Here is a 16,170-nt window from a genome sequence, read left to right as displayed (position 1 = left end):
AAAAACTGGCATTTTCAAAGCGGTCCCTTGACCTTTGACCTCCAGATATGTGAATGAAAATGGGTTCTATGGGTACCCACGAGTCTCCCCTTTACAGACATGCCCACTTTATGATAATCACATGCAGTTTGGGGCAAGTCATAGTCAAGTCAGCACACTGACACACTGACAGCTGTTGTTCCCTGTTGGGCTGCAGTTTGCCATGTTATGATTTGAGCATATTGTTTTATACTAAATGCAGTACCTGTGAGGGTTTCTGGACAATATTTATAATTGTTTTGTGTTGTTAATTGATTCCCAATAATAAATATATACATACATCTGCATAAAGCAGCATATTTGCCCACTCCCATGTTGATAAGAGTATTAAATACTTGACAAATCTCCCTTTCAGGTTCATTTTAAACAGATAACAAAATTGTGATTAATTTGCGAATAATCGTGATTAAATATTTTAATCGATGGACAGCCCTAGTTTCTATATATTTCCGCAAATATAAAACAAAGATTGATGTTTGATCAAACTCTTAACATCAAAATAGCAGATAACCTCAGTATTGTGAATTTTCCAATACAAAAAGACAAAACTACACGTGTGCACCAAATCCACGCAGGTGCCCGTCACACAGTCAAATGACTTTTCAACTTCAAGTGAAATTGCTTTTGTCTAGACCGTGCTGGGCTGTCTAGCTGTGCCATGGTGTGTGGCATGAAGAGGATAGGGAGGAGGAGGAGGAGATGGAGGAGGAGGAGGAGGAGGGGGTATTCTTTGTGTCTGCTCAAATCCAGCCAGCCATGCCAGTGAGTGGGAGAGTGAGCGCTGTCTCTGCCCCTGAGCCGAGTCTCTGTCCGGGTGTAATGTGAGTTTAATGACAGATTAAGTCACCTCAACCGCGTTTGGCTCAGAGGCCTGGCTAGAAAGCCGAGCGGACCCAAACAGTGTTAACAAATCTGTCTGGGTAACTTGAGCTGCCCTAGTCCAGGCTCTAGCCCCAGACCTAGACTGCAGACGATGCGGCTGGCTGCCTGTCTGGCTGGCTGGCTGGCTGGCTGGCTCACTTGTCCGCCTGTAGCCAAGGCCCTCTTCTGGAAGACTCTGGCCCCTGCACTGGCAGACTGTCAAAAGGCCAGCAGTGACCTCTGTGCAAGTGCAGACAGGCTCAAGCTTCTCTCACTTCCCCTCCTTGGCTTGTAGGCAAACCGAACACGCCCAGGGGCATCGCACAGAGCGGCAAATGCCTTCTATCCCTGGTATGATCGGACAACTGATCTTACGACACCAGATGGCTTATTAAGTTTTCAGTGCGGCTTTACAGTTGTGCACTCATGAAAACACGAGTAGTCTGACATACCAAAGTATCCCCCCATTTACTGAACACCTTCATACGGCCCACGCGTCATTGAAAGGGCACATCCAATCCAGAGATTTTAATCCCACAACAGGCGGACGGGACACGTCGCCAAAAACGCCGTCTCAGTGTTACACGCCCGAAAGGAACCCCATGACCTGACAGCCGGGTGCACCCACACTGGCAGTCGACAGTGTGGCCCAAACCAGTTTCTCTGAGATTAAGTCCTCCTAAGCACACTTATGCTTGCTTAAGGAATTGCGTGAGGCAGTGGGAAGGGTAAGCCACACAAGACGCGGGTTGCCAGATGGCTCCGAGGATGACCACTGGGTCACCCAGTCTAGCTCCTTCTAGGTCATACAGACCGGGGGCCTCGCCTGGTGCATGGGAGAAAGCAGCTTATACATGCAGAAGGGTGTCAAAAAATCTGTAATCACCTGTGTCTGTGTCAACTGTATTCCTGCTGCTGGGATCCAGCCATGTTACTTTCACTTAAAACTGTTATGTTCATTTTGCACTCTTTCTTAAAATGAGAAAATAATAATTTTTATTTGTCAAGTTTTTAATTCACACAGGAGTATAGAGAAATAGGCTTTACCATGTGGTTATTTCATATAGAATAGTTATTTATTAAATTACCAGAAAACATGCTATATCGTGATATATATCGTTATTGAGATATGAAATGATCTATATCGTGATAGAGGGTTCTTCCATAACGTTCAGCCCTACTAACTAGTTGTGCTTAATGGACAATGCAATGAGAACTTTGATAGGCTGTATTTTATATTTAATTCTTATGATATGATTTATTACAGACAGTTATATTCAACATTACTGTACTATTGTAGTTCTAGAATAACTGATTAAAGGCCTTTGCACACCAAGTCTGTATTTTTTTCGTCCGATATTGTCACACGTTTAAAAATAAATATGACCTTGCGTTGTGTCAGTCACGTTTGTACACCGTCTACGACACTTCATTGAGGTTTTCGGAACAGGTTTGACTTTCTGCATTTTTTTGCATCCGTCAAAAGCCAAAAGACGTTTGTTTGACCACTCAGAGCCACCGTCCGTGCCAACATCATCATCCAAAATGACATGATAAATATTCTCTTCATCTCCCAGCACAAAGCCCTTTACAATAAAGAAATACAAGAGTACAGAGATGCAGAATGTAAAGATAGGTTGTGGCTGGTGATTGCAGAACAGCGGAATCGGGTATAGTCGCAAAAGAAAGGATGTAGGAAAGATTAGACGGTAGTGATTGTGCTCTAAGCAGCTAAACAATCGCTTCTTGCTAATAATGTCATTCACTGGCGCCATCCATTGCACCCACGTAATTAATTCAGTTTTGTCTGGTACTGTGAATCTTTGCAACGAATAGAATAATAAAACACATCGGACTCAGTGTGCGAGGTTTCTGTGCGCAACGTTTTTTATCGGATGACGGATTAAAAATATGAAAAATACAAATTTTTGCAAGATAGTCAATATCTCCTTCCCAGCATACTGTATCACGTTTAAAGGCTCAAAAATTGGTCCACTTTTAGAGCACATCTTCCTTTTTGAAAAAAGCCACGACTCTGCATTAGGTGGCTAATTTATCTTTGTGTCACAAATAGTCAAATTATGGTAATTTAAAAATAAATAAATATGAAAAACTGTCCGGCTGCACAAACATCTGACACATTCTTGCACCAATAAGGCAGTTGTAGTAGAATTTTTTTTTATAAATAATGGCTTGCAGTTGTTTTTAACATTTACTTACGTTCAGAAATATGTAAGAATGCTTTGATGATGAATTGATTGATGATGGAAAATATAAATTAGTGTTCAAATATGCGACTGATCTAATGATTGAATGACGGAGAAGAGAGGGACAAGTTGGTCAGGATGGGAAAATGCACATAAAGGAATCTCCAGGTATTTCTTTAACTGCTATTGGAAATCAGTGTCTATCAGTATCTGGGCTGTTTGTGGGACACAACCCAAAGTAAACTTGGCCAACAACACTAAACTTCCTCTCGACAAAATAAATCTTTTCCAAATTTCACTTTATATTGCACATTGATTGAAAGAGACAATTCGGCTATTACTATTTGGAAAACGAGTGTCATTAAAGATACATCGTTATGTTTGACATTAATGACCCGGTGTCTGCAGGGAGTGGCTGCACGGCTAGTCAGCTAAGCTTAAGCTCCAACCCTGGCAAGCCTACTTCAGGGTCCTTAAGACAGAGGATGGGCATGCATGGCACGTGCATCCAGCTGCTCCTTGACCTACGCCAGATTACTACATGTGATGGTCACTGTTGGCATCCTGTCATGTCAAGAGGATATCCTGGAAGAGCTTTGGCGTCTGTCTACTGCCAGCAGAGCCCTGCTCCGGCCTCCTGATCAACTAAACACACCGGGGAGACAAAAAAAAGACTCACTGGACGAGAGAGAAAAGAAAGATGCTTGAGGCCAAGTTCTAGTCATGGAGGTGTAAAATGTTGGCTGCTGAGAATATATGTGAGAAACCCCCTGACAAATCCATATCCCTCACAAATTTACATCCTCGGTTCTGCAGCGGTGTTTTGTTTAAAAATAAAAGACGATTCAAACTAGAAAGCAGGTGGTATTGTGCTCAAATGCTTATCTTCTAATAAGACCTATTATGTTAATTTTCAGGTGCATACTTGTATTTTGGGTTTCTACTAGAACATGTTTACATGCTTCAATGTTCAAAAAACACATTATTCTTTCCCACTGTTGTGATTGGTCAACCAAACCAAACTCTTCAGACTCTGCTCCAGCTCCGCTCTAACTAGCTTTGTTTGAGGGCGTGCCAAACTAGCTGCTAGGTATTGTGCAAATTTATTACACAGCTTGGTTGAATGACTGTGATTATTCAATTGCGGCGTTCTATGGTCTGTTATTTCTTTATAACAGACCGTTGCTATGTATAACAGACCGTTGCTATGGGCGCAGTTCTGATGTCGGACTCTGGCGGACCATTTTTGTGTCAAATTATAGATTTTTTAAGTAAGTAGCTGTGGAATAAGTGTTATAATGTACAGCTAGTAGGTCAGTGTTATGAAATAAACCCCTTTCAGGAGCCGCAACGCCCTGTCGAGGGTTATTTCACAACAATGACCCGCCAGCTGTACATTATCTCTTATGTGTTACTTGGTGACATCACCACGTTACAGAAGAAAAGGCGGGACCTTAAGCAAGGCGTTTCAGGCAGTTCAAGAGCAGTGTTTCTGTGGGGGAGAGTAACTCCCTTTGGCACGGACTTTGGGCTTTGTGAATTTGTTCAATCCAGATGCTTCTCTATCAAGATGCCCAGAAGTCCAGCTATTAGCTGTACACAGTGTAGGAACTCATTTATAACCCCATCACACCACCACCACCAGCATCATGGCTCGCGGGGGAAAAAACAAACAATAACTAGCTCCAAAGATGACAAACCATCTATCAACCATCTAATCTATCCTAACATTACAAGTGTGTCTGTGAAAAATATATACATATTTACAATTTTTGGAGAAACTGTCTTTGTCGTGTTTGCAACAATGATTTATTTTCCATGAAGCATTCTCATTATTGTATCTGTACGTATCTGTATGTTTCCTATAGTCTTTTCTGACTTTGTGCCGAGTAATTCAGGTTAAGTGCCTTCCTCAAGGGTGTGATGGCAAAGTTCCAAGGCAACAAATTGCACTCCGTTTACATGCCATGTTCAGGATCTTTCTGATAAAAACACTTGCTGTGGTTCAATGGTCTTGCGCTATGTACGCATATTTGGGAAATCTAAAGTCAGTTCTAGCATTCTTGCAGAGGTTAACAGCAAAGCCAGATGTAACACACGCAGCTTTGTTGGATACACTCCGACAGCAGATCAGTATCGTAAAAGAAAGTTAAATGACCTGCGCTGTCAACTCTCAATTTCTCATCCAGGGCAGGTTTTTTTCGTGGAGTCTGGCTCTTGCAGTTGCCTCGGGATCCAAAAGTCTGAGAAAAATATCGAAACTAAATTCAATAACATCAAATAATACTAATAATCTCTTCCTGTTTAAGTAATAAGATCATAAAAAGGAAGAACAGGAAATGTTCACTTGAGAAGATTTTGCCTTTCGGCCATGTAAAAAAAAAAAAGCCAAAACAGAAAGAGAAGCTGATAAAAAGACTAACTCAAACAGATAAGTTCTCCTTCAAACACTGCTTTCCTGCAGGCAACTCCTCCGTGGAGCAAGGAGAGCTTTACTCAATAAACTCATTGGAGAACCAATGATTTTAGCCTTGAGGTTTTCATTTGGATAAACTTCAGCAGGGGCCTTTTTTCAGCAAAAATAACATCCTTTGTTCAAAGGCTACTTAAGAGCATGTGTGCATAAAGTGACCTATGGGAGAGGCAGCAGAAAGCAGCCAAACACATCTTTATATGTATTTAGGCATTAAGTATTTTAGAAGGGAATGTTTAAATTCCCCAGTGCGTGATATATTGGCTGAGAAAGCTGATTTCTCCTGCAGTGGAGCCGTGCTCACATGTACCAGGATGCATTGGGTGCGAGCAGTGAGTTCGCTACGTCTGATAAATAAGCAAAATAGGAAATATTCTTGCACCAAAACAGAAAAATACAACCGTACAATTTCCGAATTCAAGTTTCTCTCTTAAACTGAACTAAGACAGGCTTAATGCCTTGTTAACTCATCGTAAAACATACTTAATTCAAACTGGACAGAAACAACAACGTCTTGGTTAGTCTTTCTGTTTTTCAACTCTGGTTTGGTCGAAATAAATCCTTCATGCACCAAGTCAGTTGTGAAAAAATGAAGCCTCTACACAGTGTTTTCTCCCCGCTGTACCTCTGCTGTGCCGGCTGCCGGCTGCAGCAGCTCATTGGCGGCTCTCCTTCTTAGGAGACAGACCATTAAATTAGTAGATTACAGTGACAAAAATCACTCCAAAATCGCCCTGCTGGTCTAGGTCGTCTTTTCCAGTTTATCTCCGAGATCCTGAAGAAGCACACCTCTGTCCAATCACGCACAAATGGCTCTCTCTTCGGGTTGTCGTCGCCGACAGCGTCCAACAAAAACTGCCCATGCTCACATTCATTATAGCGGAATGATTCTGTTTCTGTTGGCATCGGAGGGCAATTTGAGCAAAGGCTCCACCAGTCGGTGTTTGCTCTCGGCAGCTCAGGTTCTGCGGGGTCCCCGCCGGCGGCCATATCCTCCCCGCTGCAGTTGCAACCTCGAGCCGCCTCTCTCCGGATGAAGTCAGCAACACTGTAAAAAATCCTCATCCATAAACATCCTCTGCACTCATATATTGGGATGCCATTTCCGCAGTTGGAAACGTAGCTAGTTTGCAATAAAAGCAAAGAGAACAGGCAAGTTTTAAAGCGGCATTGCGCCACACAGCTTGCCTCCGATGATGTCACGTCACTGGATGCAGGAAGAACAACAGATTTTGCAGCTGCACCCCAGAGACACAGAGAATATTGGCAAGATCTGCAGCCATTTTTCACACTATAACCCAACCTCAGATAGACACAGATAAGGTTGAATTTCCCCTTTCTTATAGTATTCTCTTTAAATCATTAAAATACTGTGCCTCATAAAACAGAAGATATGGCCTCCAGTACCCTTATTCTAATGTGTACCATGACCACATGTCTATCCTGCTTCACTGTCATGTTTCAAAATCTCACCACACGAGTAAGCCATATAACTGGAGAAGGAAGCATTAGGGGGTCTCTGAACTGGGGAAAGTGGCATACTCAAATATCCAAGACAATCAATTACACCATCCCTTGACATGTTGGCCCCTGTGAAAATATCAGTCACTTGGAAAGTGGCCCACACTGGCGACTGCATTGAAATGGGACGGTAATGTGAGATCCACTTACCATATAATAGATATGGCTTTGTTTGCTTTTCCGGCTTACCTAAAGAGCCTTAAAGACAAGCGAAAGCCCGGAGGTCCCCAAGAGAGGAACACTTGGGAAGCCTGTGAAAAAACAAACATTGCACCACAAACTGTGGGGAGGTGTCAAATGAAACAGCCCGCTGGCCAGCAAGTAAAACCTAAAGCCTATTTAAGCAAGGCTGTAACACCTTGAGCAATGGATCCGAGGTTTTGCATCTGAGGGGATTACTGCCCCCGAGCTTGACCCGAGGTAGATAATGACCTGATCATCTGTTAAGTGAAAGTATGACCTGTAGGTGGGGCACATGACACTTCCACCTTTGTTTCCAGATTACATGAAGTGAGGACTTCAGGACCTCCCCCTGAAATTTGTTGGGACAGCTAACAGGTGGCACAGCACAGAGAGAGACTCAGCATGGTCCACCTGGCTGCCCCATCTAGTGTCCGCAACAATTCATGTACATACTCTCACTCTCATCCTTGCGGGAGTGCGACACTGTAGTGGTTGCTGTGGACAAATCTACAGCATGCACACAGGAAGCTCTCGAAGCCATCAAAAGCAAGAAAAGTTGCACAAGATGTCTCTCTTCTTGTCTTTATAAATACATGGCTATGTGATGGCTGGCATATTTTTTGGTGGAAGCAGTAGAGGAAGCAATCGGCTCAGACCAACGAGCCGATCATCAATAAGAAGTCGTGCACAGTTGTTTCAAATTTTGTAATTGCGGCACTAGCCACAATTACGTAATTGCGGTGGTTTGTGGGAGCCCATGCAGAACCTTGCAGCTGGGCTTAGAAGCAAATGTAGAAAAGAAATTGTTTAATAGAACTAGGGCTGTCAATTGATTAAAATATTAATCGCACATTTTGTATCTGTTCAAAATGTACCTTAAAGGGAGACTCGTCAAGTATTTAATACTCTTATCAACATGGGTTAATGCGTTAAAGAAATTAGTGGTGTTAAAACAAATTTGTGTTAACGTGTTAACTTTGACAGCCCCAAAAAGAACCAATGGCAACAAAAAATATAATGCAAGGACCATACACTTAAAGTCCGAGCATGGAGAGAGGGAGTGGGGAGAAAGACAGAAAGTCATGGACTTTCACTTTAGTCCTTTCATTTGCTGTGGAAACGATCCAGGCCTAGCCAGCACGTAAAAGTTGCAGGAACCAGGCCACAGTTGTAGAACTGTCGGACCAGGGGATTCGGCTCGGCAACAAATTAAGACTTAAGTCCCCGTGTCACAGTGCAAAAACTGAGCTGCCTTTAGATTTACTGTCCTGTTCCACTCAGGTGGGACCGTGGGTCTCCCTCAGGCTCAGCTCAGTGCAGGTTCAAAGTGATTCACTCGCGGTGCACTTCTCTTCAAAGCCAAACTGACCACTGCCAAATCAGAGCCATCCTCAGAGGCGCTGTAAATCTAAGCAGGACCGCACAGACGACATTCTTCCCGACCCTTTCAGTAGCACAGAGGCATTTATTTTTCTTTTTTCTTGCAGCAGATCAGATGACTTCCACAAACACTGGCTGCTGTTAGCTGGGTAAATGACCCATGCCTCAAGTCTGGTAGTGGCAACAACAGATGCAGTCGTGTGTTTGCAGAGCACACATACAAACATACTTAAACACGGGGGATTAGGGCCCGGGTGATCTTTCAATAATGTTTACCTACTTTCAGCAGAACCATACTGTGATGATATTATCTCATTATCGTTCTACTAAATTCTGTTTTCCAAATCACTAATTCTGAGTAAGCTGTTACCATGTAAAGTTCTGTCTCGTGTAACAACAAACATGGTTTATTGCTTTGAACAACCGTTTGATTATTCTATTTGATATATATTAATGTTTAGGCCAGTCAAAAAATGTTGGCATTGGACATTTCTGCAAAACAGGGACACGTTGAACGGCGACGTTTTTGCATCCGGTCAGAGCAAGTGACGTAGTTTAAAGAGAAAAAGAGACACAACTGGCGGACAGATGGGTCCAACAAACGCAAGGCTTTAATCCAGGAGGACGCAGTTCATGTCCCATGTGACACGTTACAATCAGATGTTCGTTCTTGTCCCGGTTTCACAACGTTCAGTGTCATTTTCACTGTACAAATCTAGGCATTTTAAGCCCAACTTGTTGTTTTTTTCTAAACCTAACTGTAGTGGTTTTGTTACGTTGTTATGTTGTTACATTATTATTTGAACACAAACCATGATATATTTTCGAACCCTAACCAAGTAGTTTTGTTGCCTTAGCCTAACCAATCATTTCACAACATTAACCACGTGGCATTGCGTTTCTGCAGGCGCGATACGAGGCTGATGTGAAACATATTTTTGGTTCAGAAATGTTGATATTCAACGTATCCGTGGTTTGCAGAAATGTCCAATGCTAAAAAAAAATTCCGGCGACTGGGTTGGGATGTTGGCTTATCATTATCGTGATAAGGATTTTGGTCATATTAAAAGAGGCAAACCAGGATTATTATACCTAATGCCATGAGTTTCTGTTATACCATAACATTAAAATATATTTCTCTTTGGGACAGGTCCCTAAAAGAGATCCAGGACTGAAGGTCAGAAACCTGGCGATGTTACAGTCTAGAAGCATGAATGACATTTTCTATAGTTGGAGTGCGGGTTGGGGGCAAAGGGGAAAGAAAACATCCGTCCTCTTGTGTAGGTTGGAAAATAATTGGCAGGTTCAGTAGCTGGGCCACGGCCCCTTCACCAGGGGTTGACCCGTAGGACACCAACAAAAGTCTGTGAGATCAGAATATGTGGGATATGTGTGTAGCGGGGGGGGGGGGAGGCGGGGTGCCCATGTTTGCCTTGCTTTATTACAGATTTACAGTAACTCAATTTATTAAAGGCCAAGAGCTCCCTGACAAGGAACATCTGGTATGTAGGACTTGAGCGGGTGAGTTGGCGTCCTGCCCATGCTCCCTGCTGCAGGGGCCAATGCACCGGCACCTTCCCTCGAGCCCGCCCTCCCTCTCTCTCTTCTTCTTGTGAAGAGGGCCGCCTTGCTGTAGCAGCCCACACAGAGGGCCCTCAAAGCCCAGGAGGTCCGCTACAAGCCACCCCTCCTCCTCCTCCTCCTCCTCCTCCTCCTCCTCCTCCAGGACCCCCCTAGTGGGACCCTCCACCCCTTTCACTCTGGGGCCCCCCTTTCACGCTCCAGTCCTGACAGTTGACCAGCTTTAAAGCTGCAGCAGGCCCCCGCTTTAGCACACAGCACGCGGCATTACAATCAAAGTGCTCTCCTTCTGCAGAAGATTTAAACCATGCGTCAAGTGTTGGAGTCTGCACACACACACATTCACCATCTCTGGACGAACAGAGACACACACGGTCATACAGTACGCCATGCGTCCATCATATTTGAAATTCAAAGTTCCTGGGTTTTTCTAACTTTAATGCCACATACCGTCTCATATTTCTTTGTTTGTTTGTTTTGTAAATTTATCACAGAGATTTTTACAGTAGATGGAAACAAAAGAGACAAAAGATGAATCATAAAACAAAGGATATAATGAAACCAAGGGATATTTGTTCAAATCATACATTCCACCGCACCTTTTCCCAGCTGTTTCAAGTCCGTCTCTAACGTTTACTAATCATGATGTACATGATCACTCTACCAAACTGAAGAAATCCACACGTCAGAGGTGTCTCTGCGTATATGCATAGTTGCAGCGTCCCCCCGGGCCTGGCATTGAAAGTGAGATTTGATGTACTTTAGGAGATGTGTTTATTTTTATGCACTATTAATTCCTTCTGTTAGAGAGAATTGCTTCTGGCTGGTTTTAACCACTACCAGGAAATCCAGAGTGTACAGCCAATGATGTGGCCCAGCCCAAGCTAAAGTAGCCCCAGCCGCAGCATTAACTAACATTTTCATTCCGCAACAGTTAAGGATGAAAGCCATGTGCTCCTTTTCCAGTTAATTATCCTTAAACTCAATAACGACCATCGGGAGTGAGGTATTTAAGAAGTGAGGCCCGGGAGGAAACTTTTCCAGGAGTCCCACATTTGTAAAACATTGCTGTGCAATCAAGGAAACTTTTAGAAAAAAAATCATTAGTCATTTCGAGTTTTGTCAAAAGGGTAAGTTTCAATGGATGAAAAACTCCATGGAGGAGAACCCCCAGAGATTCCCAGCGTTTGATCCCTGCGAGTCAGCAATGGAACCTGGGGGTCAAATCACATGCTGAATAGGCTTTTCGGAAGTCTTGTCCTGGCTAGTGGCGGCCGGTCGTCCGACCCTGCTTGACCAGCAGACAAAGGGAGAGCACTGACCACAATTGGGACGGGAGGGTGGTGGGGGTGGGGGGGATTCTTTTCTCCTCCAATGGAAAGTCCGGTCCTGAATAGGGTCTGGCTGGCTGAATTGCGTTCCACGCCGATTTTGAGAGCGAGGACCCACCGGGGTCAGGGTTCAGCAGCATTTGACGCGGGCTGTGGGAAAAGGCGAGCGCGGTGCCCGCACAACCTGCCGACTGCCCTCTCACCCACGGTGCCCCTTAACCTCCCAAAGGGACGGACCACCGGCCCAGGGATGACAGGATGAGAAAGGCTGTATGGGTGGGAAAAGGAAGGTGGGCGGGGAGGGCTTGCACTGGCGGGACAGACAAAGATGTAAGAGAGATAAACCATCAAAGAAACGTTTCTAAGTAGCTTCACATATTGCGCTCCGAAGGTCCAGCACACATTCTCTGGGGGGTAATCAATATGTGCTGCCTGACTGCTTTTCCAACCCTCGCCTCCCAAGGTGGGATGGATGAAGCGTCGGGTACACGTCTGTGAGATCTCTCCTGACACTGCAGTCCTTTTTTGTGTAATCACTCACACACGCAAACAGAGGTTAATAGGCGCCATGGAAACGTATGCTACAGTACCTCTAAAAGCGGCTCACCATTTACAAAAGAGTCATATATTTACTAGCTTAAACATCTGGACTCTCTTCTTCGTAGTGCACTCTGACATGAGGCCACAAAGCAAGACTGCAGTTCAGAATTTCTAAATATGTTGCCCCGCGCTTAAACTTCTGTTTTCAAATGTAATGTAACTGTTGACTGCGATCACTTTCCAGGAGAAGTGACAACCTTCCTGCTACTTCATTTCCTTCCACGAGCTGTAAGAAGATATGACAACCAGACAGGAGTCAGGCACTTTGTTCCACATGCAAAATGCAAAAGGTGTTGCTCACTTTCCAGCCACCACCGCAGAGGCAATTTTCTGTTGTCCTGAATGCGTTTCACAGACTCAGTGGGATGGGAGACCGATTATGTGAGATTGATCTACCCCTATTTATTTACTTCACACCTGCGAGAGATACTGTTCTGATGATACCAGTGGCACCGCACGCATTACCCCGAGGTTATAGGAATTATCAAGAACGGCAAACCTGACAGGATTTGTCTGGGATGAAACTGCTTTCAAACATCGCCGTGTTAAGTTACATTATTAAATGATTAAATCGCACAATGAAGAGCAATGACAAGGTAACATAAGACTGAGAGACTCTGGCATTTAAAGACAGCTTGATTTAATTGTAACTGGGGCTGTCAACGTTAACACGATAACACGTTAACACAAATTTGTTTTAACGCCACCAATTTCTTTAACGCAACGAAACTAGAAAACCTAATGAATCTATTGGTAACAACCATGTCATACTAGCTTGTCGCAAAGGCAGTTAAATAATGCTCCAAATTTACGCTAAATTTTGGCGAGGAAAAACTGGCATGGCCATTTTCAAAGGGGTCCCTTGACCTCTGACCTCAAGATATGTAAATGAAAATGGGTTCTATGGGTACCCACGAGTCTCCCCTTTACAGACATGCCCACTTTATGATAATCACATGACGTTTGGGGCAAGTCATAGTCAAGTCAGCACACTGACACACTGACAGCTGTTGTTGCCTGTTGGGCTGCAGTTTGCCATGTTATGATTTGAGCATATGTTTTTTATGCTAAATGCAGTACCTGTGAGGGTTTCTGGACAATATTTGTCATTGTTGTTATGTGTGGTTAATTGACTTCTAATAATAATTATATACTTAAATTTGCATAAAACAAGCATATTTGCCCGATCCCATGTTGATAAGTATTGTATTAAATACTTGTCAAATCTCCCTTTAAGGTTAATTTGAACAGAAAAAAGTGCAATTAATCACGATTAGCTATTTGAATCGATTGATTGTAACAGTTTAATGTTGTGTTGGAAAATCAAGCTGTTAATGCTGCACTTTACTGGGGAAGACAGAGTCATCTTACTGCTCATGGCGGTGCCACTGGCCAGCTGGAGACACCTCTTTAAAAAAGTGTCACGCGCTGCTTTACTCTACATGGAATGTCACACTTCGAGGGGCCATACAGTACACCTCATCAACTGACGAGCAGCGAGCAGAAAACACACTCACAAACTACAATGCATGTTCTGCAGATTGTGCAAATTGTTCGGAAATAACTTGATTTGATTTTGATCCCTTTGAGCTCCTTGGCAAATCTTCCAAAAGATGTTGACACACACATCACATGTGCTCACATACGACACCAGTACTCTATAAACCTACTGACAATGCAGTAAGATAAAATCCTTCATTTAGCGCAACTTATTAGATAAACAGTATCTTCACTATTCTTCACTATCTAAACAGTTTAGAAAATAATATACTGCAGTACTTTACTCAGTGTTGATATAACATGATGGCTGTGCCACAAACTGCATTTTTCACACTTCCGTCAGCTGATTCATACTGTAGGTTTCCCGAACAAATGATCTGTTTGTGCTCTGTGATATAACACAAACTCATAAAACCGAACATCAAAAGAGTAACCGGCAGCGGAGTGGGAAGTGCACTAGCATTAGTGTTTATCTGGAGAGTTTGCCCTCATTTAAAAGGCTAACACCTTGTAAAGAAAAAGAGGGACTGGGCTGATTCATCTTGCATATGTAAACAGCAAAAGACACATATTCATGTGCTGAAAATAATCATTTAGTGTATTCAGAAGAGGAGTTAAACACTATGTCCTACAGTGAAAGAACACCTCTTTCACACTGCTGGCATGTCCAGGGCCAACTTGAGCTCTCAGTACATTGTTGTCAATATTGTTTATATAATGTGGCCATAGAGTCATTTTGCACTTGGCTAAATATGAGGGACAGAGCTCAGCAAGGTCACCTGCTCCTCATCCCTTTTTCCACTGTAGCCAGCAACTCGCAAGTCGGGGGTTGGGGAGGGGAGTCGGGGGCGGGGAGGGTTGGTTGCTGACCGGCTTCAGTCTAGACGGCTCAATACGCAGTTGACTTTTTAAACCCGCTTGTCTGGAAAAAGAGCAGACGTGAGGTAAGAGGGGGGTGAGCTGCAGCAGAGAGGTGGTGGTGCATTTTGGCTGCCACAGCCAGCAGCAGGCTAGACTCGCTACAAGCGAGCAGAGAGAGACAGGGGATGAGAGTGAGAGAGGGAAACAGACAGAGAGGCAGAGAGAGAGAGGGAGAGGGAGAGGGAGAGAGACGCTATCGGAGAGAGCTATCCGAGTCGCTGGCTGTGGCTCCATTGTCAAGGTCAGTGAGCCGCGGAGTAAAAAGTCACGCCACCTGACCCCCCCACCCCTCCCTCCCTCCCTCCCTCTCTCTCCGCCTGTCTGCTTTCCTGCTGTTCATCCCCCTCAGTACCTCCATCAGTCTCGCCTGCTCACTCAGCACACGGGGAGAGAATCTGATCTGTGATTGCACACATATTCTATAGTTACACCGTCATCACCTAAGAGGTGTTTTACTCCCTTTAGGTAGTTTGATAGGGAGATTACAGCATAAGCAAATACACCTGAATGCTTTTCACTCAGAAAATATATTAAGGTGGCAGTAGGCAGAATGTTTTTGGCATCGTTGCAAAAATTCCATAATGACCTTTCAGCGTATTGTAATTCAAGTGAAAACTAGACTTGTGCACCTCCTCATGGCTCTGTTTTCAGGCTTTAGAAAATCTAGCCCGACGACGGGAGACTTTGGCCAATCACAGGTTATATCAGAGAGAGAGCGTTCCTATTGGCTGTGCTCCGGCTGGTGGGCGGTGCTTGGTATTTCTTCAACTGGTCTCAACATGGCTGCCGGGGCACAAACTTTCTCATTTTACATTTGAGGTGAGAAATAGGCATAACAGTAACAGAATATTGATTCACATTTGATCAGCGCTGCCTAGTTTGACAGTTTGATCGGAGTTGAAGAGTGATTGACAGCTGCTCAGAGGACGGTAGAATCCAGCTTGGCTCTGATTGGTTGTTTTTCTGCGGTCTGTGAAATCTTGCAGATGCCATTAGGAGCACCTGAGGACACAGAGACACGTGATGTCTTTCAGATTACCTGCACTACTGTCAGGACATAGTGACTGTTTTATAAAAACCTTTTTTAATCATATTTGCTCCATTTCAACCCACTGCTGCTTTAATTCCACAAATCTATGAAAACACTATAGCGGTCTCTCTGCTGATGCTGCTGTGTCTAAACTCTGCACCAGACATATTTATGCAGCAACTGGACCTTTAAAGTTTGGAGCACATTCATCTTCATTTGGCATCCTGAAAAAAAAGGTTTTAACGGGGATATTAGCAGAATTCAAAAAGAATGTCCGTTTGAAATGCTGACTGCACTCAATTTGCAGTTTTCATTAGTCCCAATCTTTGGCCGTCTGGCTGATAAAAAAATATTTGACATTGCACAATGATGTCATCTTTACAAGACTGGCAATGAGCCCTTTTGGAAGTTCTCTTAATTATTATTCTGCAGAGAGAAGAAGAAAGATTGTATTGGCTCACTTCTACTTTTTGCAACATTACTTAACTCTCTTAAGGCAAACGCAGCCCACTGAAGGATACGGACATCTGCTGAATCATTTGA

General features: G+C 43.7%; 1 protein-coding gene across 4 annotated transcripts in view; it reads right to left on the bottom strand.

The window, feature by feature from the left end:
* LOC141769806 (ADP-ribosylation factor-like protein 15) overlaps positions 1–16,170 on the bottom strand; it is a 139,881-nt gene that overhangs the window by 4,362 nt on the left and 119,349 nt on the right. The window contains exon 6 of one of the 4 annotated variants that reach the window (XM_074639235.1): positions 13,474–15,599. The exons of the other annotated variants lie outside the window; for them this stretch is intronic. Within the exon in view, the coding sequence (XP_074495336.1) occupies positions 15,462–15,599 (138 nt within the window). The 3' untranslated portion in view covers positions 13,474–15,461. Of the gene's footprint in view, positions 1–13,473; positions 15,600–16,170 lie in introns of those variants that run through there. 4 annotated transcript variants of the gene reach the window in all.

This window comes from Sebastes fasciatus, chromosome 6 (genome assembly GCF_043250625.1).
Source record: "Sebastes fasciatus isolate fSebFas1 chromosome 6, fSebFas1.pri, whole genome shotgun sequence".
NCBI classification, from domain to species: Eukaryota; Metazoa; Chordata; class Actinopteri; order Perciformes; family Sebastidae; genus Sebastes; species Sebastes fasciatus.
The sequence above is the reverse complement of the archived record's forward strand: the minus strand, read 5'-3'. Positions and strand labels throughout refer to the sequence as shown.